The sequence below is a fragment of the Mobula birostris genome, chromosome 13 (genome assembly GCF_030028105.1).
Source record: "Mobula birostris isolate sMobBir1 chromosome 13, sMobBir1.hap1, whole genome shotgun sequence".
Taxonomy (NCBI): domain Eukaryota; kingdom Metazoa; phylum Chordata; class Chondrichthyes; order Myliobatiformes; family Myliobatidae; genus Mobula; species Mobula birostris.
The window spans coordinates 35398699-35426039 of NC_092382.1; the positions used below are offsets into that span (position 1 = coordinate 35398699).

Below are 27341 nucleotides of genomic sequence, written 5' to 3' on the forward strand. Positions count from 1 at the left end.
AAGAGATGCTGCTTGGCCTGCTGCGTTCACCAGCAACTTTGATGTGTGCTGCTTGAATTTCCAGCATCTGCGGAATTCCTCGTGTTTCTGTAGCATTTGCGGGTTTTGCTTCCGAGGCCCCGCCCCCGTTCTGAGACGCGATCACTTTTCAAATACTCGCAGTCGCCGGATGGGCGGTGGTTTTCTTTCGATTGTTTGTTGAATCGGATCGGCGGCGGAGAGTCGGGGGACGGATCGCTGTCTGCGGGGCAAAGAGATCATCGGTGAGTATTGAGGCCGGTCCTGAGCGAAGGACGAGACCGACAATTTCCCTTCGGTGAGTACTGAGGCCGAACCCGAGGAATGACCTGATGTTGGGCGGTGAGTTCCGTTAACTTCCCCCGAACTGGAGGCCTCGTCCCGCTTCCAGGATATAACCTGCCGGGGTCGGTCCCGGTTGTGGGACATTCACACCGAACCACCTGAGATGAGCTGCCCCTCAGTCCTTGTTACTTTGGTCCTAGGAACAGGATGAGGTGGCGATTCTGGGACTAACCCTTTCCGTTGAGTTTTACCTGGGAAACTTTGCCTCCGTCACTCGGCCCGGTAGCAGATCCAAACTTCACCTAGATCGATGCCTGGGGTCGATAATTGTTTTACATATTTCCAACACACTGGAAGCGACCGTTCGGCCTGTTGTATTCTTGCAGACACGAGGGTTAAACAGAGTAATCGCAGCCTCGGAACGCAGCTCCACGTGTGTGAGTAGTTTCATCTTTCCCCGTTCAGACAGGACAGTGAGATCCAGATCTCTCACGTACTCTCGGGGGACTGGGAAGTTTATTTCCATCTTTTTTTTTTCATGGCTACGACTCGCCGAAATGCTAACAATGTTTCCCGATATATTGCCCTATTAATGTGAGAATTAAGTCTTGTTCATTTATCTGGGTTTCTTGGAAGAAGACGTGAAGTATATCTGGATGGATACTTTCTGTGGTGCGTTTGTAAAGCTTGTTGAGTGGAAAAGGGCATATACCAAAATTCTTAATGTTTGTTCTAGCTTTGTTAATTTACAATCTGTTATCTACTAGTATGTAGTATTAATTCAGAATCTATGTATTGCTGGAGGACCATCAGAGATTGTCCTTGATCCCTTTTCCCACCTGGTTCTATCTGGTCTTTCCCTACCCATCTTATACAGTCTTTGTTCAGACTGTATCCCATCGTCTCAATGATATATTTCAGCAATCTTTCCTCTAACCTTTGCCTTCATTGTGAACTGTTGTTTTGCACCTCAGAGTTTTCCAGGAATAGGTTTTTGATAGCTGGAGCTACCAGAGGTTTAATTGAGCACAGCATTTAGCAGGGTACGAAGCAGCCATTACAATTTTAGTTTCACCGTTACAAAATGGTTGCAGTGTTAACCTTTGTCATAATGAGACTTGTAGCATACGGTGAATTTGTTGTTTCCTTTCTCGGTTATTTTTGTGAGCCACATCCTCTGTTTCCAGAGTAACAGCTCGTCAGATCTGCAGCAATTGTTGCACTTTTTTTATCGCGCTGTGGTCACTGCCGCTCAGCGTGGAGACAGTGGCCTCGGGACCAAATGTAACAGAATGAAAGCGGGAGGAAAGGATGCTGTGAGCATTGACTGCATGGAATGAGTTACACCAGGGTCAGAATGAACTTACAAACTGGTGGGGGTGGAGTGTGTTGCTGACATTTTGCAGTCAGTTACTATCTGTGCATTAAATTGAAGTGGGGGGGGGAGTACAGTTGTAAGAAATTTAAAGAAGGGAGAAAATATTGGAAACATTCAGCAGATCGGCAGTATCTTGGGCAGTCCCACTTCTGAAACTGGGTCTGCCATCATTTGTCCTTTCATAGACGTAGCCTGGTGTACTGCGTTTCCAGCATTTTCTACTTTATAATTTTAAATTCTGTTCCTGCTACACTGGGGGAAACATGAAAGCCAACTGTGCAGGGCAAGATCCCACACAGCGATAAGATAGTGATCAAATGTGCTCCGTTTAGCTGCTAGAGGCAAACTGAAGCCCCAAACAGCATAAGAAGGCAGCAGAAAAGGAAATTATAGACCAGTTAGCCTGAACTCAGTGGTTGTGAAGATGTTACATTCAATTGTTAAGGATGAGGTGATGGAGTACTTGGGGACACAGAACAAGATAGCACAAAGTCCATGTGGTTTCCTTCAAGGAAAATCCTGCCTGACGAACCTGTCGAATTCATTGAGGAGATTACTGAGGCTTCATGACAGGAAACAAAAGGGTAATGACTGAAGGAGGATTTAAGAAACGGAGGCCTGTGATGAGTGGGATATGTGTGTCAGTATTGAGACCTCTGTAATTCATTATTCATGCCGTTGATTTGTATTTGAATGTACAAAGTTTAATATTAAATTCAGGAGTCTGCTTGATATTGCAACAATGAGATTTAAAAACATCTTCTTCAGTTATGGAGATGGGCTGAGAAATGGCAAATAGTTCTCAACTTGCACAAGTGTGAAATGGTGCATTTTGGACAGACAGACCATGGTAGCACTTGTGTAGTGAATAGGAGGGTGCCAAATGTTGAGGAACAGATCCACCTGGGAGTCAAGTGTACAGTTCACTGAAAGTGGACAGCAAGTGTAAAGGGTAGAAGGTAGGGCTTTAATCGTGTCTCTAATCATGTATATATGTCCTTGATGGCGGGTGTGCTGGTGATGCATTGGGCAGTTTCACTACACTTTGTGAAAGCTTCCTGTCCGCCACAGTGCAGTTTCTAAACCATGTAGTGATCCAGCAGGTTAGGATGCTTTCCTCTGCACATCTGCAGAAGGACGAAAGTACATACAGTTCATACACTGTCCAGCTCTCTTCAGCCTCCTCATAAAGTTGGTGAGTTTTCCTAATTCTGTTAAATGTGTCCTGGGAGCATGAGTGGTTTTGTAAGCTATGCATGCCCAGGAGTATGAAACTACTTAGTTTCCACAGTTCTGCTGCCGATGTAAAGATGTGTATGAGAGATGTGAGTTCTCCTGAAGTTGATGACCATCTCCTTTATCTTGCTGACATTGAGGAAGGGGCTATTTGCCTGGAAACAGGTCTTCTCTCTGTATGCTATCTCATTGATATTTGTGATGTGTCCCGCCACTGCATTGACTTCGGCGAAAATGACAACGTGATCACACAGGTGTTTGTCCGTGCAGTCATCCATGAGGGTGTACAGCAACTGGATCAGCTCAGCCTATGTAGAGGATGACGGGGAGAGAAGAGCGGTTGTATATCCTGACTGTCTAAGGACTGTTGGTGAGGAAGTCCAGTATCCCCTGGTACAGTGGTGTGTCTAGGAGGAGGCGTGGGAATTTGTTCACCAAGGTCTGTGCTGAATGCTGAAATGAAATCCAGAAACAACATTTGATGTTAGTTTTCTAGGTGTGTCAGGCCAAGTTGAGTGTCAGATGCTATAGCATCTGTTGCAGAGCGATTCGTTCAGTAAACATAATGGTGAATGACCAGTAAGCAAGGATTTGAGGTTTTTGATACATGCCATAATCACTTTTGAAACCTCATCATGATTGGTGCCAGTCTTCTAGATGGTCGTCATTTCATTCTGAAGGTGTAGAGTTCTTTGGTACAGGGATTATGGTGGCTGATTGGAACCATGTGGGGACAGCAGCCTGGATAACGGCATTAGAAGATACAACATAGAAATCTACAACACATTAAAGGCCCTTCAGCCCACAACGTTGTGCTAAGCTTGTGACCTATTCTAGAAAGTGCCTACAAATTCCTCACCGCATAGCCCTGTATTTTTCTGAGCATGAACGGATCAAAGAGTATCTTAAAATACCCTATTGGTATCTGCCTCTACCACTGTCCCTGGCAGTGCGTTCCACGCACCCACTGCTCTCTGTGTGGAAAAGCTTACCTCTTACCCCTTGTACCGATTTCCAAGCACCTAACACTGTGCCCCCTCATGTTAGCCATTTCAGCCCCGGGAAACAGCCTCTGACTATGTACATGATCAATGCCTCTCATCATCCTATACACCTCTTAACAGGTCACCTCTCATCCTCTATCACTGCAAGGAGAAAGGACAAAGTTCACTTGACATAATCCCAAAAGACATGCTCTCCAATGTAGGCAACATCCTTTGTAAATCTCTTCTGCACTCTCTCTATAGTATCCACATCCTTGCTGTAGTGAGGTGACCAGAATTGAATGCAATATTCCAAGTGGAGTCTCACTAAGGTCTTAAATATCTTTAACATTACCTCACTGCTCTTGAACTCAATCCCACGGTTGATGAAGGCCATCACACCATACGCCTTCTTAACACTGTCAACCTGCACAGCAGCTTTGAGTGCCCATTAAACATGGACCCCAAGATCTTGCTGATCCTCCACACTGCCAAGAATCTTACCAATAATATAATATTCTGTCTTTAAATTGGACCTACCAAAATGAACTACTCTCACTATCTGGGTTGAGGTCCATCTGCTACTTCTCAGACCAGTTCTGCACCCTATCGTTGTCCCGCTGTAACCTCTCACAACACTCCAGGCTATCCACAACACTCCCAACTGTTCTGTCATCAGCAAACTTACTAACCCTGAGAAGGTACAAACTTACTTCTACTTCTACATTCAGGACATTTATAAAAATCACAAAGAGGAGTGATCCCAGAATAGATCCCTGCAGAACACCACTGGGCACCGTCCTGCATGAAGAATATAAACCCTCTACAACCACCCTTTGCCTTCTGTGGGCAAGCCAATTCTGGATCCACAAAGTCAGGCCTTTTGTATCCCATGTCTCCTTCCTTTCAGAATGAGCCTTGTATAGGGAATCTTATCAAATGCTTTACTGAAATCCATATATACTACATCTACTGCTCTACCTTCATCAATGTGTTTTTTTACATCTTCATAGAATTCAGTCAGGCCTTGACAAAACCATGCTGAGTATCCCTAACCAGATTATGTCACGAAATGCTCATAAATCCTGCTTCAGGATCTTCTCCAACAATTTGTCCACTCACTGGTCGATAATTTCCTCAGATATGTCTACTCCCTTTCTTGAACAAGGGAACAACATTTGCAAACATCCAGTCCTCTGGTACTTCTCCTGTCCCTAATGATGAATTGATGATGCAGAGACTCAGCAATCTTCTCCCTCATTTCCCACAGTAACCTGGGTCATACCTCGTCCAGCTCCAGCATCTTGTCTAGCTTAATACCTTTTGAAAAGCTCCAGCACATCCTTTCTTAATGTCTCTACACTCAAACGTTTCAGTCCGCTCTAAATCATCCCCACAAATCCCAAGGTCCTTTTCACTGGTGAATACTGAAGCAAGGTAGTCATTAACTACCTCCGCTATCTCCTTCAACTCCATGAACATGTTTCCACACTCTCACCTGATTGGTCCTATTTTCACATGGCTCATCCTCATGCTCTTCACATACTTCTAGAATGCCTTGGGTGTTTTCTTAATCCTACTCGGCAAGGCCTTCTCATGGTCTCTTCTAGCTCTCCTAATTTCTGAATAACTCCTGAATAATTACCACCTTTCAGGGCCCCAAACAGTCCTTCCAGGTGAGGCAACACTTCACCTGTGAGTCGGCTGAGGTGATATACTGCGTCCGGTGCTCCCGATGTGGCCTTTGATATATTGGCGAGACCCGACGCAGACTGGGAGACCGCTTTGCTGAACACCTACGCTCTGTCCGCCAGAGAAAGCAGGATCTCCCAGTGGACACACATTTTAATTCCACATCCCATTCCCATTCTGACATATCTATCCACGGCCTCCTCTACTGTAAAGATGAAGCCACACTCAGGTTGGAGGAACAACACCTTATATTCCGTCTGGGTAGCCTCCAACCTGATGGCATGAACATCGACTTCTCTAACTTCCGCTAATGCCCCACCTCCCCCTCGGACCCCATCTGTTACTTATTTTTATACACACATTCTTTGTCTCACTCTCCTTTTTCTCCCTCTGTCCCTCTGAATATACCCCTTGCCCATCCTCTGGGTCCCCCCCCCCCTTGTGTTTCTTCCCGGACCTCCTGTCCCATGATCCTCTCGTATCCCTTTTGCCTATCACCTGTCCAGCTCTTGGCTCCATCCCTCCCCCTCCTGTCTTCTCCTATCATTTTGGATCTCCCCTCCCCCTCCAACTTTCAAATCCCTTACTCACTCTTCCTTCAGTTAGTCCTGACGAAGGGTCTCGGCCTGAAACGTCGACTGTACCTCTTCCTACAGATGCTGCCTGGCCTGCTGCGTTCACCAGCAACTTTTATGTGTGTTGCTTACATCTCAAACTATCAGCCTGAGTACATCTTTGTTCTGTCATCTGCCTATCCTTCCTCAGAAACTCCCTACAAGCTGTCTCTACTTGTGCACCAACCGCCCCGCCCTCTGTCTCTTCACTTGTGTTTCCAGCCCCCGCAAGTCTAGTTTAAACCATCCCCAATAGCAGGAGCAAACCTCCTGTAAACGTAAGTTTGCTGGATAAAAATAATGACAATACAAAAAGATCGTTACTTATCTTTTCACCCGTTTATGTCTTCGAGCTCAGCCGGTGAGTGAACTTCGACCCGACATCAGGGAGAGAAAGTTCTCATCTCCCCAGCGGTTCTACAAGTTCACTGCCTGATGTCAGAATTGTTACAAGTTATAAGGCCTCCAATACAAAAGAACAATCAGTTTGATAAGCACCCCAGTCAAGTCAATGGACTGTTGATAGAAAAGAACAGTCAGTTTCATAGACACTCCAACCACCTTAATTAGAGAAAGGAATGTCCTACCTGGTTTCTTGGAGGTACAACTTAACTACAAAGATAAAAACATCCGTCAAATTTATGCTTTAATTAAGAAAGGAATGTTCTGTCTGATATCCATCAAGTACCGCCTTTTGTCAAAATCAAAAGGTGTGAAAAGACAGAAGACATCTTATGTGGATCTGGGTGAACTTTAACCCTTATCTCGCCCCAAAGAAAGCAGCTGTGAGACATTATTCAAACTCACTGCAGTCACAGACATAGTCAGTACTTAATCCATTGTTGACAGGAATCTCAGAATCCCCCATTCCCTTCAACTTTATCACTTCCTCCCAGGATATTAGTTCCCCTCCCGTTCAGGTGCAACCCGTCCCACTTGTACAGGGCACTACCTCCCCAGTAAAGGTTCTAATGATCCAAGAAACTGAAACCATGCCCCCTGCCCGATCTCCTCGGCCACCCAGTCATCTTCGCTGTCTTCCTGATCTGACCTACTCTCGCTCATGGCACCGGGAGTAGTGCAGTAGATGTGATCCACATGGATTTTAGTAAGGCATTTCACTAGGTTCCACGCAGTAGGCTTATTCAGATAGTCAGGAGGCATGGGATCCGGGGAAGTTTGACCAGGTGGATTCAGAATTGGCTTGCCTGCAGAAGGCAGGGGGTGGTGCTGGAGGGAGTACATTCAGATTGGAGGATTGTGACTAGTGGTGTCCCACAAGGATCTGTTCTGTGACCTCTACTTTTCGTGATTTTTATTAACGACCTGGATGTGGGGGTAGAAGGGTGGGTTGGCAAGTTTGCAGACGACACAAAGGTTAGTGGTGTTGTGGATAGTGTAGAGGATTGTCGCAGATTACAGAGACACATTGATAAGATGCAAAAATGGGCTGAGAAGTGGCAGATGGAGTTCAACCCGGAGAAGTGTGAGGTGGTACTCTTTGGAACGACAAACTCCAAGGCAGAGTACAGAGTAAATGGCAGGATACTTGGTAGTGTGGAGGAGCAGAGTGATCTAGGGGTACATGTCCACAGATCCATGAAAGTTGCCTCACAGGTAGCTAGGGTAGTTAAGAAAGCTTATGGAGTGTTAGCTTTCATAAATCGAGGGATAGAGTTTAAGAGTCACAGGATAATGATGCAGCTCTATAAAACTCTGGTTAGACCACACTTGGAGTACTGTGTCCAGTTCTGGTCACCTCACTATAGGAAGGATGTGGAAACATTGGAAATGGTACAGAGGAGATTTACCAGGATGCTGTCTGGTTTAGAGAGTATGCATTATGATCAGAGATTAAGGGAGCTAGGGCTTTACTCTTTGGAGAGAAGGAGGATGAGAGGAGACATGATAGAGGTGTACAAGATATTAAGAGGAATAGATAGAGTGGACAGCCAGCGCCTCTTCCCCAGGGCACCACTGCTGAATACAAGAGGACATGGCTTTAAGGTAAGGGGTGGGAAGTTCAAGGGGGATATTAGAGGAAGGTTTTTTACTCAGAGAGTGGTTGGTGCGTGAAATGCACTGCCTGAGTCAGTGGTGGAGGCAGATACACTAGTGAAGGTTAAGAGACTACTAGACAGGTATATCGAGGAATTTAAGGTGGGAGTTTAAATGGGAGGCAGGGTTTGAGGGTTGGCACAACATTGTGGGCCAAAGGGCCTGTACTATGCTATACTATTCTATGTTCTAATCTGGAGTTTACTACCTTGGAGGTCCTGCTCTTTAACCTCCTTCCTAACTCCCTAAACTTCCTGCGCAGGGTCTCTACTACTCTCCTGTCTATGTCATTGGCTTCAACAGTCACCATGAGCTCCGCTGGCTCACCATCCGCTGCAAGAATATTCTGCAACCGATCAGAGACATCTTGGACCGTAGCACCTGGGAGGCAACACACTATCCTGGCGCCCCTATACTGCCACATAATCTCTTATCTGTTCCCCTAAATATCGAGTCCCCTATGACGATTGCTCCCCCAGACTACACCCTGCCCTTCTGAGGCTCAGAGCTGACCACAGGGTTATTGGTCTGGCTGCTGCTGCCTTGCCTTGATAGGTCATCCCACTTAGCAGGGGCAAGGTTCCTGAGGGGAATGGCTGTAGGGTGACCCTACACTCACTTCCTTCTCCCTTTACCTCTCACGGTGTTCACCCATCTACTCTCCGAATTCTGCACTCTGTGTGTAACCGCCTGCTTAAATGTCATATCTGTCGGTTGCTCTGCTTCCCGCATGATCTTTAGTTCATCCAGCTCCAGCTCCTTAATTCTGTCTTTCAGGAGTTGGAGCTGGCTGCACCTCCCACAGATGAGGTCATTAGGGAGGCCATCAGGTTCCATGAATTCCCATGTCCTACAGGAGCATTCCGCAGCCATATCAGCCATCCTGCCTGAACTATACAATGGGCAACCAAGACCAAATCAGCAATAATGAAAGGAAAATCTTTCTGACCTGTTTCTTTGGCCTCAGTCTCCTGTCATCAAAGCCTCTTGGGCCAAAGCATGATGATCCTTGTCTCACTGCTGGTCTGCTCCCAACAATGGCTCTTGTCTTTTCTGTACTCTTATTTAATTCACAGTGCTCTGCTCCCTCCGCTGACTGGGCCTCTGGAATGTCCGAACGCCCATGAAGCTCTCCTTGTTGAAGATGCACGTCAAGACATCAGCGGCCTGAGTACTTGGTCTAGTATGTTTTCTGTCCTAACAGGGGTTGAATCTCTGCGGAGTCCTTCTCTTATCTGCTGTTGTTACAGGCAGTTGCTACTCACCTGTGGGCAGTAGCTTTCATTGTTGGTTTGTGTTACATGACTCAAGGCGTGGTTTAGAATGCCAGGGAAGGTGCTGCCACTGGTACAGTCAACGTTACATTTACCTTGCGAAGTCTGTAACACCCTTGGTCTTATTTCCCAAGGCTGAGGAGTTGAAAGCTGAAGGGCCCATATGCAGAAAAGTGGGGAGATTTTAGAGACCTGAGAGGTAATCTCAATATGCAAGGGTACTGAGTACCTGGAAAGAGCAGATCAGTGTTTGGATTGTTGGTTATCCAGCTTGGGTTCAGTAATGTCACGGTTTGGAAATTTCCACTCTGTCTGTGAGCAGGTGGAAATTAAAGAAACACTCAAGTTGCTAGAGAACTTAAATAAAATCAGAAATAGTTCGAAGCCATTCGATTCAGGGTGTTGGACCTGAGAAAATAAACTCTGTTCTTCTCTCTGCAGGCGTTCTTTATCTGTTCAGTATTTCTTGTATTTGACATTTTTGGTACATTCCTGGAGAAAGGATTTGTGGAACACTCAATTCAGATGCATTGACCCCAACAGGGATTTCAGCCCATCTACTTCATGCTGTTCTGGCCCCATCTACCTACACTCAAACCATAGCCCTCCATACCTCTCTCATCCGTGTACCCAAACAAACTTAAATGTTGCAATTAAAGCTGCATCTACCCGTTGTACTGGGAGCTGGTTCATGTTTCACACCACTGTCTGAGTGAAATGTTTCCCCTTCAGATTTCCCTTAAATATTTCAATTTTCACCCTAAATTCATGACCTCACCCAACCTGCATTCACCCTATTTATAACATCAATATTTTGTATATCTCCAGCAGGTGTCTCCAACGTGAGATCCATGGCATTAGAAAGATTGTGAATCCCTGCTAGGACCGCTCTGTATTCTCCTATGCTCCAGGAAATCAATTTCTAGTCTGTTAAACTTACCCCTGAAACTCATTTCCTGAAATACCATCAACATTCTGCAAATTTCGATTCACAGTATTTTTTACAACTTTAGTATTAACATTCCAATTCCTCTTCTGAATACCCTGATTTATTAAGGCCAAGATGCCCAAAACTCTCTTTACGACTCTTTCAAGGAATTATGGATCTGTATTCCCATGTCAGTTTGCTTTGTCACACATCGCAGGCCCCTACCATTCACTGTATAAGTCTTGAGTTTTGTTTTTGGAAATTTTGAACAGAACTGTTTTTTTTTTCACCTTTGTATTATTAATGTGCTTCATTATCTCTCTGAATAAAGTGATCCCTGCAGTGAAGAAAAGCCCACAACGGGAAGCAAACTATAACTGCAGATGAGGGAACAGCAACAAGCGAACCAGGCCGAGGACTGAGAGCATCAACTGGAGAGACCCCTTCTGACTCGGAGTTTCAATTGATTCAGCCAGGACAGAGTTTGGTGAGTCTCATTTACTCAAACTCTTGTCCTTTAGACATTACGTATATCTGAACAAAGGAGGATATGAAATAGTTGGAGTGAGGCTGAATATGCCCAGAGATACAGTGACGCCTCTTGTCAATTCTCCTGTTATCACTGCAGATTCGATAATGTGCTGTTAGCAGGCCAGCTCTTCAAAGCCACTGACATCTCCTGTGTTTCCTCATTTCAATGTCTTGCATCCTCTAAGAAGGTTTTAGTCAGTTCTATTGTTACCTTGTCTGGCTGTGTTACATCATAATCATCTCAAACTACCAGAGATGTAGTAGTACTGTCCTGTAATGTTCTCTGTTCTCTGGTTGAAACATTTACGTACATGAAAGCTATTTACATTCTTCAAATGTTAACCTTTACTTGGAATTTCAGATTTTCTAAGGTTAAATTTGCTTTGTCTGAATGTAAGATGCAATACATGATTTCAATATGATAGAACATTGCAATTTCTGTTGTCATCTGTTCCTACGCCCAACGTATTGTATTGTTTAAAATTAACCTGTTTTGGGGACACTCATGTTTTAAGTGAGGTTGAATGTGATTCAGAGCAGGCCTGTGTCAGGGATCAGGTGAAGGAATGATACTGGGCGGAGTGTAAGTATATTGCGCTTTGGTGTGTTTTCCCACTGCCTGGATGGAGATGTTTACTGACTTGAGCTGTTGGTACGTGGACTGACTCTGCTGCCAAACTCCAGCACCAGACCATGCTGTAAGGTGTTATGGCGTTTCATTAAATCAAGTTATTGCCTCCGGACTTGTGATTGCGAGCACAGAAATTCTTAACTTACCAGCATGATCATGTGGATCTCCTGACAGTTCCCTGGAAAATCGGATTGGTGTGGTCCCATAAAGCAGAAAGTAATTTGATACTGCAGTATTGACCTGTAGAATAATATTTCTTCGTTTCCCTGAGTATTCTCTCGGTGAACTTTCAGGAGCACCCTGCTGTTGTGTACTGCAAGTAATTTCAGACAGTAGACATGTAAAATTTGTGAATTCAGCCAACATAAGCTTTCCTACAATTTGACGGTAGAGAAGAACCAGCAGAAGCCCCTATGAAGATATTTGCTTCACCGTTAGACTCCGGAGATTCTCCGTAGCTGGCAGGTAGCTAAATTCACTTTGTAGTTAGAGAAGTGCAGCCAGGACAGAACAGTCAGACAGACAGTCAGAGGTGGAGAGTCACTGGATGATGTTCTGATGGACAGGATCTACCAAGATTTGGATCGACAGTCTGATAAGGAATCAGCATGGTGTAGTGCATGGAAAGTTGTGTTGGAAAAGCTAAGTAAAAGTATGAATGAGGGTACGCAGGGAATATGGGTCATTGGACTTCAGCAAAGCCTTTGACAAGGGGCATCATGGCAGATTTGTCCAGAAGATTAGGCCCTATGAAGTCCAGAGGGAGCTCGTTAGGGGTATTTGAAATTAGCTTGAAGGAATGAAGCAAAACGTGGTGTTTGAAGGTTTCTCCTCAGAATAGGGTGCCACATAGCAAGGACCATAAGACCATTAGGCATAGGAACAGAATTTGGCCATTTGGCCCGTCGAGTCTGCTCCCCAATTCAATCATGGCTAATCCTTTCCTTTCCATCTTCAGAGCCACTCCCCAGCCTTCTCTCAGTAAGCACTGATGCATTGTTCAATCAGGAACCTACCAGGACCCTGCCTCCAGTGGTATCAAATTCCACAAATTTACTCCGGTTAAATAAATTACTCTGCACTTTTGTTTGAAATGGACACCCCTCTATCTAGAGTCTGTGCTCTCTTGTCTGAGACTCCTCACCATTGTCGGAGACTCCCTCCATCATTCCTTCCACATCGACTCTGTCTAGGCCTTTCAGCATTTGAAAGGTTTCAATGAGATCCCCCCTCATTCTTCTAAATTACAGCGAGTAAAAACCCAGGGCTAACAAACCCTGATAACCTTTTCATTCCCAGCATCATTCTTGTGAACCTCCTCTGAACCCTTTCCAATGTCAGCACATATTTTACAGGAGGAGTCCAAAACTGTATTCATACTCAAGGTGAGGTCTTACCAGTGCCTTTTAATGTCTCAGCATCATATCCCTGCTCTTGTATCCTACACCTCTTGAAATGCATGCTAACATTGCATTTGGTTTCCTCACCAATGACTGTACCTTTAAGTTAGCCTTCAGGTTGTTCTGCACGATGACAAGAAGTTCCTTTGCATCTCAGATTTTTTTGGATTTTCTCCTCATTTATATCTACCACCAAAGCGCATGATCTTGCATTTCCAACATTGTATTTTATTTGCCGCTGTCTTGCCTATTCTCCCATTCTGGTAATCTGTCTAAGCCCTTCTGCATCCTACATGCTTCCTTAACGCTACCTGCCCCCTCCACTACTCTTTGTACCATCTGCAAACTTGGCAACAAAACCATCTACTCCATTATCTAAATCATTGATATACAGCATAGAAAGAAGTGGTGCCAATATTGACTCCGTGCAGAACACCACTACTCACTGGCAGCCCACTAGAAAAAGGATCCCTTTATTCCCATTCACTCCCTTCTACCAATCAACCAATGCTCTAAATATGCCAGTAACATTCCTGTAATATCATGTGTCCTTAACAGTAGGTTTACAGTTGAAACAAAATTAGGAATGCTACTAATAGTGAACATTATCATCGATTGCAGGGAATGTTGCTCAGTTTGGGAAATAGGCAGAGAACAGATAAATAGATTGAATTAAAAATACTTATTGGAAGTTTTGGGAAATGAAGCAATGTAGTACCGATGATGTGTGTAGTAGGGCATAAGGTAGCGTAAAGGAACAGAGGGCCCTAGCAGTACAGGGTACAGAGAAAGATGTTTGGCTTACTGGCATTCAGTGGTCAGGATTGAGAAGAGAGTCTAGGACATCTTGTGCAGTTGAGTTTTGTGAGGCTGCACTTGGAATACATTTACGGAAAAGTTGTGGTTAAACTGGAAAGAGTGTAGAGAAGATTTACGATGATGTTGCTAAGACTAAAGGCCTGAATTACAGGAAGAGGATAACCAGGCTGGGTCTTTACTTCTTGGAAGACCAGGAAATGAATAGAAACTTTAGATACATGCTTAAACATATGAGAGACAGAGATAAGGTCAACATTAAATCTTTTCCCGATTTCAGGTGAGACCACAACTAGGGTAACAGATTAAGGATATGGGGAAAAGTTTAAAATGGGCATGAAAAGCAATGTTTTCATGCAAGGCACGTGATTATGTGGAGTGAGCTACCAGGGGATGTGGATGAGGCAGACACAATAGTATCATTTAAGATGCAGTGCAGATGGGCAGATGGAGTGAAGGGACTTGGAGGGATATTGACCCATCACAGGAAATTGGGACCATCACGGTCCTCACTGTGTTCGACGTGGTCTCCTTAGGTTGAAGTGTCTGTATCGGCTCCATCGCTCCATGACTATCAGTAGGATGTACCAGAAGGCACTGGACAGGCATAGGAACGTGGTGTGGAAGTTGATATTATTGGGGAATGCTTGCACCCTAAGCCAACTACTGCAATAATGCAAGAGATGTTGTCATATTTGCAAAATAAGTGTACTGTCACTCTCTGCTTGTTGTGTAATTCATAGCCTCACCAGCAAGTGCGGGTTTGCTGTACCAGGACCGAAGATCAGACAAGAAGGCGGCAAGTGACCATCAACAGTGGTCGGTCAGAATCGGAATGGCTACAGGTATGATCACTAGGATCTTTATAATTAAACTTCTGTCCCATTGGTACACAATAGTTCAGATGAAGAAATGTATACAGGTGCAAACAATGCTCACAGAAGTGTCCTCATTGATCCCATTGATAAAGTATCTTTGAGTAATGAATCAATCCATTGGTTCAAGCTCAGGAACTGACACCTATAATAGTCGAATGACTCCGCTCACCATGCAAAGCTTCACCTGAGTGAAAGTAGCAGGAGATCCTGAATCAGATGAATGTGAGTGAAACACAGACAAGAGTATAGCTGTTGTTCTTCAGGTAACAGTCCAAGGAATAGCCCATCTGTTTCATCACCATACAAGCCCTGATGTGGAAGAACGGATATGGAGAGGAATTTCAAATCTCATTTCGTAAATCTGGCACCAGATGATTGGAGTATTTTCAAGAGTTCTGGGATCAAGCGATATGAATACAGTCTGTATTTTTGAAGGTCCCTTTCCTGTGGGTTTTCATAGTTGCACAGTGGCGATGTGGAGAGCTTCGGGTAGTCTGTTTTCTGTGGCCAAGTTAGAAAATACTTCCAATGGCAAATGACCCACGAAAGAGCTCATTGCAGATAAACCATGCTTACAGATATACGGTCTGTTATAATGCTTTAATGCATGAATAAACACAAACAATATTCTGATGCTGGAAATTCAGAACAACAGTCACACTCAAAATGCTGGAGAAATGCAGCTGGTCAGGCAGCATCCATTGAAATGAATAGAACTCTGCGTTTTGAGCCGAAACTCTTTCAAAGGACTGGCCAAGGAAAGTCAGTTCTCATGAAGGTCATGAAGTTCTCATCCACCTTGGATAGTTCATTGAATCTGGCTGTAAATCTACTCCCAGTGTATGGGCACAGGCAAAACAGTACAGTGCAAGTGGTGAGGACCAGGCAAGTATGGTCAAGGGAAATGGAGGAGTGCATACAGGACTTATAAGACCTGTATACTGAGGGCTGGATAAGACCATAAGAGATCAGCGCAGAATTTGGGCAATCACCCTGTCGGGGCTTCTCCGTCACTTGATCCTGGCTGATCCATTTTCCCTCCCAAATCCTGCTTTCTCCCTGACTAATGAAGAATCCATCACAATCTGCTTTAAATATACTTACTGGCCTGGCCTTCACAAGTGCCTGTGACAATAAATTCATCCGATTAACAACCCCTTGTCTAAAGAAATTCCTCTCCATATCCGTTCTAAATTGACTTGCCTCTATTCCGAGGCTGTGCCCTCTAGACCTGGACAACCACTATTGAAAATACCCTTTCCATATTCCTCTATAATAGGTCTTCACCCCTCATTTTACTAAGCTCCCATGAGTACTGGCCCAGAGCCATCCTGGTATGATAACAATTTTATTCACAGTGTCATTCTCATGTCATCTTCAATATCAGCACATCGTTTCTGAGACGGGTAATAAAACTGTTGATGAAACTCCAACTGAGTCCGCACCAGTGCCTTATAGATAATCCTCATCGCATCCTTGCCTATACATTTTAGTCCTCTTGACCTGATTGCTGACAATGTATTTCCTTCCTCACGACCGACCCAATCTGCAACTTTAGGGAACCCTGCATGACGATTTCCAAGTCCATTTGCACCGCATATTTTCGTAATTTTTGCCTTTTAGAAAATACTCCATGCTTTTCTTCCTTCTTAAAAAAGTGTATAACCATTCTCAGCTCTCCAGAGTTTCCCCATCTGCAGCCTCCATGCTTCTTATATAGTATTCCTCGTCCCCCTATATTTGCAAATTTGGCCATAAAGCCATCAATTCCCTATTCGAAAGCATTGATATATAATGTAAAAACAAGTGTTCCCAACACTGACCCATGCGGGACATCACTAGTCTCTGGCAGCCAGCTAGAAAAGCTCCCATTTATTCACGATCAACCAGTCTTCTCTCCATGCTAGTACTGTATAATTCATTTAACACTGTGGGCTCAACTTGTTAAGCAGCTTCCTGCACGGCACCTTGCCTTCTGAAAATCACGGCATTCACCAATTCTTCTTTGCCTATCCTGCTTATTATTTCCTCTAAGAATTCCATCAGTTTGTTCAGGCAAGATTTTCGCTTTAGAAAACTTTGATGACTTTGACCCATTTTATATCGTGCCTCCGTGTACCCTGAGACCTCACCCCTAAGAATCGACTCCCAACATCTTCCCAAGCACGGAAGTCAGGCTAACTGACTTAAATTTTCCTTTATTCTGCTTTTCTCCATTTTTTAAGTGTGAAGTGATGTTTGCAACTTTTTAGTCCTCCAGAACCATGCTAGAATCTAGTGATTCCTTTATGGTCATTACTAATTCCTTCACAATCTCTTGTTGTTCAGGGGTACAAGGTGGAATCTGCTGTGCCAGGGTCTCTGGCACGGTCGGCTGCTGAACGATGATGCCGTTTTATAAAAAATAATTTACTTTTACCATTGTAAACTTAAATTAATAAGTAAACTCACAAATATGTTTTTTTTTTAATTTTCAACATTGATATATACAGTATTCGTACTACTAAAAGGCATTTGAGGATGCCCAGTTTTCAGGCCGTGTGAACATTCTCTGCTCAGAGCAATGGTCAGTCAATACAGCTGTTTAAAACAAACGGAGGGAAAGTTGCTCTCAAATTTCTACAGATGTACTGTGAAGAGCCTTTCTGACTAGTCGCATCAATATCTGGTATGAAGGACCACTGTATAGGATCGGGGATAACTTTGCACACTCAGTCAGAAACATCATGCACACTGTCCTACCCAGCATCAAGGTCACTTTCAAAAGACAATACCTTAAAAAAAAGACCCTATCCGTCCTGTATAGACCCCTATCACCTATGACAACCCTTCTTCTCGCTTCCATCAATGAGGACGCACAGGAGTGAAGACACATACTCAAACTTTTAGGAAACAACTTTCGCTCCACCATCACTGGAATAGTCAGTATTATTCCTTAGATTCCGAAGAGCCATGGAGGAATTCCAATAAAACATCAGTCGGTGAACTTGTAGAGAAACTTCCCAGGGAACCGTGCTACTTGTATGGGATCAGCACGCAAGGTCATGTTTTGTACAGTTGACTGACACTTAGGAGGAGGACTGATGAAGGGAGGACAGTGAATTTTGCATACAAAGATGTTAGTGAAACTTTCAAAATATCCCTCAAATGATTATGCACATCAGGTGCTTGGAGAAGTGCAAAATTGTCTTGGCCACACAAAACAGGTATTGGCGGTGAGGCCGGGAGGTCTGTGAGCAGTGGTGCTCTGCAAGTTTCAGTGACGTCTGCTGTCTGTGATATTATCAATGACTGGCAAACTCTAATGACTCTGATTCACACATTTACAGAAGATACAGAACTTGGTGGAGTTATGGATATTTGAAACATTTGTGAAAGGACACAGTAGAATATTGACCATTTATAACTATGAACAGAGAGATAGCAGGCGAATTGATGGACAAAGCGATTTGTGGGTACATGTGCATATCTCTATGAAAGAAACAAAACATGTCGACCGATTGTAAAAACGAACTGTAGCATCAGTCGAGAGTTGAGCCCAAATGTGGGAAAGACATGCTGTTGCTGTAAGGAACTTTGATTGGGGCACAACTGCAGTTTGTGTGGAGCTCTGGTTTGTACATTAAAGAAGAATATGGAGACTCCGGAGAAGGTGCAGAACAGTGCTGTGTGAATTAGAGGATCAGATGTAAGGGGAGACTGGTGGCGCAGTATCTAAAACTATCAGAGGCACAGATTACATGGACACTCAAGTCTCTCACTCAGTGTGCAACAGTCCTAACCAAAAGGCATGAGTTCATGTGAGGGCGTCGGAGGGGTGATTGTGCCACGATATTTACGATGCAGGTTTTACACTGGGAGCATCATTTAAGAGATTATAAAATAGGCAAATGGACAGGCAAGGACTTGAGGTATAGAGACCATGAACATGCAGATAGTAGTGGATCAAGTTGACATCATGGTCGACACAGACATAGTGATACAAAGTGTGTGTTCCTGTGCTGTACTGTTCCATGTTCTATGTCTGTTCACAGATCTGAACTCCGCAATCTCCACCTTCTTGTCAAATTGTGATGATCACCAACTGCTCCAGTTGACGAGATTCTACATGGAGCGACTGGAGCAGGCGATTGAAGAGGGTGTGGAGGGTCTCGGCCTTATGTTAACTGGCGAGGATCACTTCACCGGACGAGAGTATCACGTAAGTGAAAGGGAGACCGATAGACTGAGTGTCGATTTTTCAACAGACTGACAGACCCGATGTAAACAAACTGGTCTGTGTGGGTCAGCAAGGCAGCCCGGGGCTGCATCCACACTGAGCCTTTATGCGGTAGATACACGTTCTGACAGGAGTCTTGCCAATGATCTGACACAGTCATTTTTAGTCTGGTTAGGATACAAACAATGATTGACAGCTGACTGTTGGTCATGTGACATGCGATGGGGACTGCCAGTGGATAGGGAATATATTAATCTGTCTGTCTTTCCAGCATGTTTCCAATGCTTGACCTCACTGGCCAGACAACAGTGTTTCCTTGAATTCCACAATCAATGTGCTGATCCATGCTCTAAGCTCATCTGCCTTCCCTACAATACAGCTTGCATTGAAATAATATGCATCTTGGAACATTAGTTTCACCATGCTCATCCTCCAGTGTCCTGACTTTGTCGGCTTAACAACATGTTTCCCAAACAACCACTGCACTGTCTGCTCTGGTTCTTCATCCCCTTGCAATTCTAGTTTAACCTGACTCCCCCGCCCCGCCCCATGCAGCGCTAACAACCCTTCCCGCAAGCGTATCAGTTCCCCTCCAGTTCAGGTGCAAAACGATGTATGCACAGGTATCATCTCCCTTGGAACAGAGCCCAATTATCCAAACATCTGAAGCCCTCTGTCATGCACCATCTCATCAGCCACATGTTAGACTGTATTATCATCCTATTTCTGGTGCGTGGTACGGGTAGCAATCCCGAGAACACAACCCTGAGATCCTGCCCTTTAACGTAGCACCTAAATCCACGAACTCACTTTCCAAGACCTCATCACCCTTCATTAGTAAATCATTGGTACAGATGAGGTCAAAGTCTGTTCAGCCTCCATCTTATGAATGTTGTGGACTTGATCCAAGATTTCCCTGACATTTGCAACATACCATCTGGTAATTTCATTTTCAGTCACGGACCCTTCTGTCTGATGTCCTAACTATTGAGCTCCCATAACTTCAGCTCAGCAAGTCTCATCCCATCCCTTCCTAATCTAAAAGCTAGACTCAGTACCGGAGACCTGCTGCAATGGCTTTCCTCTGCTGGGTCATACCCACTTCCCCCCACCCCCCTCTACAGTACACGGTATACCTGTTATTGAGGTAAGGGACCACATAGGTTTTCTGCACCTGCTGCTTATCCTCTCACCCCAGCCCGGCAGTCACCCAAACACCCCTGTCCTGCAGTTTGGGTATAGCTCCTAATCTCATCCGGTAGGAGAAGCATTCCACTGGTCTGTATCATCAAAAATCTCTAAATCTTCCATAACTCATCACCAAAGCCTCTCTGACACAACGCTTCAACTCCCCACTCTTAACTATAGCCACTCCGCTTAAACCAAACTACTTTTTTACTGGCCCTTACCAAGTGCAAAATTAGCCCGTAGTCCCGACTGACCCAGCTCACCTTTTAAAGCCTTGCTCCCGCAACGCACACTCCAGTTACTCCTCTGAATCTGTGGCGTGCAGAATGTGCTGGGTCAGTCCATGTTCAGGGTAGATTTGTAGCCATCCCTCCGCTCCTCAATATGTTCCCCGTTGTTCATCACAGAGCGTGACTGAGCTCGCAGGGAAGGGAAACCGAGCGGGTGCTTCCAAACTCCTCCTGGATCTGGTGATGGAGAAGGGCTCCGGGGCCTGGAGGGTGATGTGGGAATCCTTCGTGAAACTACATCACCATTTACCGAAGCTGAGCAGAATATTGGATGAAATACGGGAACGTGGTAGGGTGAACAATACACTGTGTGTTACAGATGTAAATGCTAATGAATTTACAGTATTACACAGAACAGACTTCATGCAGGTTAATCTGTTTGAACAGGTGACGCCCAGTTCGCCTACCTGAACACAGAGCGGGGTTTATCTGAAGTGCCCATGCATCTGAAAGGTAAGCGATGTAACGGAAATCTCAGAGTCTGTTTCATTCTGAGAGTCTGAATACCTGTCTTTTGCTACCTGTTTAGAGACTGTCAGAACCTGGGAGAAGGGTTGTTGTTGCTGTGGCTGGAACACAGGAAACCATTTGCATTTTTCACAACATCTGGCACCTTCCAGGTCTCAGCCTGTGTACCCAGAGGCCTCTGAGATTCATAAACAGATGCGCCTGTCTGTAACACAGCAAACCTTGGTGATCCCCATTACCCAGCCCCGAATATCCCGAGATCTAGCAAAGCTGAAACCAGCCGGTTCTATTTGGATCATCCAACTCTGGCAGAGGAAGTCTCACACCTCAGAGTTTATGCACCAGCTCCCCAGAGCAGAGGGGACTGTAAAGATGTGATGGGGATGTATTACCTGACTTCATGTACTAGCTCCCCAGAGCAAAGGGGACCGTAGAGGTGCACTGGGGCTGTGCTGCCTATGTTCATGTATTGGATCACCAGAGTAGATGAGACTGCACTGGTACTCTGGGGGTGGGGGGGGGGGGGAGGGGAGGAGGAGGGTGCTCTATCGTGACTGGCTCAACCTAGAGCAGGAAACAGGAATAGTGTTCCTTTTCCATGACTCAGTACTGACAGCTTAAACCTAAAGGAGTGTCAGGAGCATCAGGTCCATTGTGAGAGAAGTGAAAACAGGAAGAGCAAGTGAATCCCCCCCGCCCCACACTTACCCCCTGTGGTGTTGCACAGTTCAGCAGAGTCTGAGCAGTGAAACCAGCCTCTCCACACAACACTCCCCTTTGCAGAATCACGTGTGCACTTGGTGCTGGCTGTAACACCAGGGAATCTGCAAACTATGAACAGAGGGGAGAGTGGTGTCTTTAACAGCGAATCTGAATCAGATCAGAAATGTTTCGGGCCATAACTCATTTTCAGACGCTCTACCACTGAGCTCCCAATTTCACCCAAACAATGTCTTTAATAAGTTTTTTTTTAATTTGGAAAAATATGTTTGGTGTTCCATGTTCTTCAGGGATTGACAACCTATTTCTGTACATCCTCAGATGTTCGACAGAAACATATGGAGACTCTGCAGGAACAAACTGAAACACTGAGAGTGAACACGATCCTGATGAGGGAGAAGGTGAAGATTTTCCAGCTGGTTGATCGATACGCTGAGCTCACGGTCATTTCTACTGTTCGAGATCGGAGACTGGTGGAACATGAGCTGCTGGCAAGAGGCAGAGACCACGAGGAGTGGAGAGAAAAACATCTCCGCAGAGAGCTGGAAAAAGTCCGGGTGGATCAGTTATTCAAGAGGAGTTTTCTTCAAAAATTGAAGAGTTCTTTTTATGGAAAAAAATATGGGATTTCGGCAGCAGTGGCCGGAGTCCCAGGGATCGGGAAAACAACAATGGTACAAAAGATTGTTTATGACTGGGCCACGGGGAAAATATACAAACAATTCCATTTTGTCTTCAGTTTCAAATTCCGAGATTTAAACTCCATTACCTGCAGAATAAACCTGAAAGAACTGATTCTGCATCAGTATCCCTACTTTGGGAATATCCTGAGACAGGTCTGGAAGAACCCAAAGAGGCTGTTGTTTATATTCGATAGTTTGGATGAATTCAAGCACAGAATCAATTTTGCTGACAGTCAGGGAGACACAGAAACTCAGGACACATGCACAGATCCTGAATTCAAGTGCAAGGTGTCGGACATTGTGTACAGTTTAATCCAGCACAAGCTGCTCCCAGGGTGTTCAGTGCTGGTGACCACCCGTCCCGCTGTGTTACATTTATTGGAAAGGGCAGAGATCAGCGTCTGGGCTGAAATCCTGGGATTTGTTGGTGATGAACGGAAGGAATATTTCATCAGGCATTTTGAAGATCAGACGGTGGCGGCAGCTGTTTTCAAACACGTGGAGGAGAACGAGATCCTGTACACCATGAGCTACAACCCCTCCTACTGCTGGATCCTCGCTCTGGCACTGGGCCCCTTCTTCACACAAAGAGTCAGGGTCCCGCAGCGAGTTCCCAAGACCATAACCCAATTATATTCCTACTATATTTACAACATCCTGAAAAACCATGGCCGTGAGATTGAGAACCCCCGTGATGTGTTACTCAGGGTTGGTCAGATGGCCCTCAGAGGAGTATTCGAGAAGAAGATTGTGTTTACAGATGGAGATTTGATCAACTACAGTCTGCAGCCTTCCCAGTTCCTGTCCGGATTCCTGAAGGAGCTTTTGGAGAGAGAGGATTCTGCCCGGTGTGTGGTGTACACATTCCCACACCTCACCATCCAAGACTTTGTAGCTGCAGTCGCACAGTTCCTGAATCCACATCCAGGGGATATCCTGAAATTCCTCACAAAAGCCCACAACTCAACAGATTGGCGATTTGAGGTATTTCTCCGTTTTGTTGCTGGTCTCTCCTCCCCAATGACAGCTCGGGGCCTGGAGGAGTTTCTGGGTCCATTTCCTCATGAAACAACCTGCCGGGTGATTGACTGGGTGAAGGAGGAGGTTAAACGCCGGAGTGGAAACACATGGAGTGAAGCTGGTAAAAGGAGCCTCCTGAACACATTGCACTACCTGTTTGAGTCTCAGAATCGTGCATTGGCTCAGGCCGCACTGGAATCTGTGGAAACACTTTCATTCAGTGGAATGACACTGACCCCGATTGACTGCGCGATCCTGTCTCATGTCATCAGACTCTGTGATACAATAAAACACCTCAATCTGGCTGGCTGCCACATTCAGTGTGAAGGAATCCAGCGGCTGGGACCCGGGCTGCACAAGTGCCAGGAGTTGAGGTAACTTTATTTATTTCTCACTCTGAGCTGTGAAATTGTCCCACTGTGTTGTTTCAATGTAAATGAAGTTGGGTAAACTGTCGTAAATATGATTGTGAAGAACTGTGACAAATGCCATCCCCCTACGTCCTGTGGGATTTCTCTTACTCATTACCCTTTTCCAGTGGGATCTCTCTTCCCCATCCTGCAGGTTCTATCTTTCCATACTTTTCCTCGGGTGGTGTCATTTCCCACCGACATTTCCCCATTCACAGATCTTCCTCACTGTGGTACATTCTCCCACCCTTCATCCCTGTCCCTCCTGACCCTCTCAGGTCAGGAACACTTTTCTAACCAGCAGGGAATGAGACAGAGTATGTGGAGTTTACAGGGTCACACGGACAGACTACATTACTGACATTCGGTGAATACCCTGGAGCTGGTCAGTGAGGGACATTGACAATGATGGGAACTCCGATCAGTGATTTACTGACTGGTTTAATGTTTCCTGAAATATCCGAGTAGGAGAAATTTGCTCAGCGCACAGTATGAATCACTTTGTTCATGGATTTTTCTGTTTGTGTTTAGACTTGGTGAGAATGACCTGGGAGATTCAGGAGTGAAACTGGTGTCTGCGGCTCTGAGGAACCCGGAGTGTAAAATACAGAAACTGGAGTAAGTACCAGAGTCTGGGAGATTGTGTTTACTGTCACTGGGTGTCTGACACTGAACATTAATGTGATCAGTAATTGTGTTACTGATAAACACTGGGGATTTGTACCGTCTCCTGTCTCTTTGTGTCCTTCACCCTCACCCTCTCTCATTTCCAGGTTGGATGAGGTCGGTCTCACAGGTTCTGGTGCCGAGGATCTCGTCTCCACTCTCAGTACAAACCCATCACTGACGGAGCTGGACCTGAGTGCTAATGAACTGGGAGATTCAGGAGTGAAACTGGTGTCTGCAGTTCTGAGGAACCCGGAGTGTAAAATACAGAAACTGGGGTAAGTACCAGATCGTAGGAGATTGTGTTTACAGCCACTGGGTGTCTGATACTAAACATTAATGTGATCAGTAATTGTGTTACTGATAAACACTGGGAATTTGTACCATCTCCTGTCTCTCTGTGTCCTTCACCCACACTCTCTCTCATCTCCAGGCTGGGGGCTGTCGGTCTCACAGGTTCTGGTGCCGAGGATCTCGTCTCCACTCTCAGTACAAACCCATCACTGACGGAGCTGGACCTGAGTGCTAATAAACTGGGAGATTCAGGAGTGAAACTGGTGTCTGTGGCTCTGAGGAAATCAGAGTGTAAAATACAGAAACTGGAGTAAGTACCAGACTGTGGGATATTGTGTTTACAGTCACTGGGTGTCTGGCACTGAATATTAATGTGATCAGTAATTGTGTTACTGATAAACACCAGGGATTTGTACCATCTTCTCTCTCTCTCTCTCTGTCCTTCACCCTCACTCTCTCTCATCTCCAGGCTGTACCGTGTCGGTCTCACAGATTCTGGTGCTGAGGATCTCGCCTCTGCTCTTGGTACAAACAGATCTCTGAGGGAGCTGAACCTGAGTGTTAATGAACTGAAAGATTCAGGAGTGAAACTGGTGTCTGCGGCTCTGAGGAATCCGGAGTGTAAAATACAGAAACTGGGGTAAGTACCAGACTGTGGGAGATTGTGTTTAGTCACTGAGTGTCTGACACTGAACATTAATGAGATCAGTAATTGTGTTACTGATAAACACTGGGGATTTGTACCGTCTCCTGCCCCTCTCTGTGTCCTTCATCCTCACTCTCTCTCATCTCCAGGCTGTGGGGTGTCGGTCTCACAGATTCTGGTGTCGAGGATCTCGTCTCCGCTCTCATTACAAACCCATCACTGAAGGAGCTGGACCTGGTATTCAACTCGCTGACAGACCGATCCGTCCCCGCCCTCCGCCGGCTCATAGTAAACCTCCCGAGTCTGGAGCGGATCCGGTGAGTGTTTGTGTTAATGTTCAAAGTGATAAACTATCAGTGGATCTGCGGGTTTTCTGCTGATATTTGTCTGTGAGTGTTTTTGAAACATTAACCCCGGTCCCCTGGTACTGACACTGTTGTGTAATCTGTTTATTACATCTTTATTCTTCTGTCTGTTTCAGGCTGGACCAGAATCGGTTCAGTGAGACCGGGAGGAAGGAACTGAGACCTCTGCAGGGAGTCAGACCCGGACTGACAGTGATCCTGTGAACATCTGAATGTGTGAACAGCCCCGCCCGCGGGATGGGGACATTTTGCCCGATTCCCCACCCTCCCCTTTAACTCCCGCCCTTACCTTTAACTACCGCGCGCCAGGTGTAATTCCAAACAGTTTTAACGGAACTGGCTCCACGCTCGCGCTGTGGGGCGTTCATTGTGCTCCCGCAGAGACATAGTTCTACCTCCTGTCCAGCGGCGCTGCTTCCGCCGGATGTAAGTGCTCGAGACCCCCTCCCACGTGACACCCCGGAGAATTACACGCACAGGAAGAGCCTGGGGGCTGGGGATCACTCTTGGACTCTGGTGTCACGGAGCAGGATTATCCCGGGAGAGAATCATTTTGCTCCCTTTGCTAAGCACGTTGCATTCGGCAGTCTGGCCGATATAATGATGTTAAATTGACACATACCTCGGCAGTGACACTGGATCTGCAGCGATCTCTGAAGTGTGATTTTATAACCATCGGTTCCTCGATGCAGAGTGACGGTGAGAAACGGGACTGGCTATTCAACCGGCCACTCGTTGTCGCCGATCAGTTAATTGTGTGTGACTGTGAGTGAGTCAGGAGTTGCTTATTTATTCCCACACGTCAGCAGCTCACACATTGTTTAATTTACGTTTGTGATGATGAAATCAATAAACCGCTGTAGCTTCCCGCCTTGGTGTCGGACTTGAGTCTCATTCGAAGAGAAACAGTGACCTGGGGTTACTGCTGCCCCCATACCCGGTGAACTGCAATAATGGGTCTGAGCTCCTCACACTGGTACAGCAGCGTGTCAGCTCCAGGCTGAGGGATGTCATTCTGGTGGTGTCTGGTCCCCAGGATCTCTTCACTCCCCAACCCCATCCAGGCTGACACGCCACTCCCTCTCACCCAGATACTCGCACTATCCTGATCCCCACCTTCCTGCGCGCTTTCTCGCTCTCACAGTCAAAAACAACAAAGGAGATTGGAAGCTCATATACTGTATAATATCGGACCCGCGTCCACCAAGGTCGCAAACAGAAGGGAACAGAAGCAATCAACACGGGCTGAAGGGCCCTCTGCACAGACCCGGCAAACAAACCCGGGGCCAGAGAGAATCAAGCTTCCTCCGCACAGTCCCAGCTCACACTCCCGGGATCAGACACTGAGTGAAGCCCCCTCCACACCGACCTATCTCTCACCCTCAAAATCAAAGCCTCTCATAATCTTATACACCTCTATCAGGCCACCTCTCATCCTCCGTAGCTCCAAGGAGAAAAGGCCGAGTTCACTCAACCTATTCTCATAAGGCATGCTCCCCAATCCAGGCAACATTCTTGTAAATCTCCTCTGCACCCTTTCTATGGCTTCCACATCCTTCCTGTAGTGAGGCGACCAGATCTGAGCACGGTACTCCAAGTGGGGTCTGACCAGGGTCTATATAGCTGCAACATTACCTCTCGGCTCCTAAA

At 45.6% G+C, this 27341-nt stretch overlaps 1 protein-coding gene across 4 annotated transcripts; it reads left to right on the top strand.

The window, feature by feature from the left end:
- Positions 1 to 27341, top strand: LOC140206723 (NACHT, LRR and PYD domains-containing protein 12-like). 4 transcript variants are annotated; one of them, XM_072274906.1, is made up of 13 exons: positions 1 to 263; positions 10798 to 10953; positions 14588 to 14689; positions 18757 to 18923; positions 20537 to 20708; positions 20807 to 20872; positions 21929 to 23684; positions 24252 to 24338; positions 24494 to 24664; positions 24820 to 24990; positions 25150 to 25320; positions 25476 to 25643; positions 25808 to 27341. In XM_072274906.1, exons 3-13 carry the CDS (start codon positions 14680 to 14682, stop codon positions 25893 to 25895), a joined length of 3027 nt encoding a protein of 1008 aa, XP_072131007.1. In that variant the 5' UTR covers positions 1 to 263; positions 10798 to 10953; positions 14588 to 14679; the 3' UTR covers positions 25896 to 27341. The 4 variants fall into 4 exon arrangements, with proteins under 4 accessions (XP_072131007.1, XP_072131008.1, XP_072131006.1 ...); XM_072274907.1 differs by having other exon boundaries at positions 244 to 316; XM_072274905.1 differs by lacking the exons at positions 1 to 263; positions 10798 to 10953; positions 14588 to 14689 and having other exon boundaries at positions 17203 to 18923.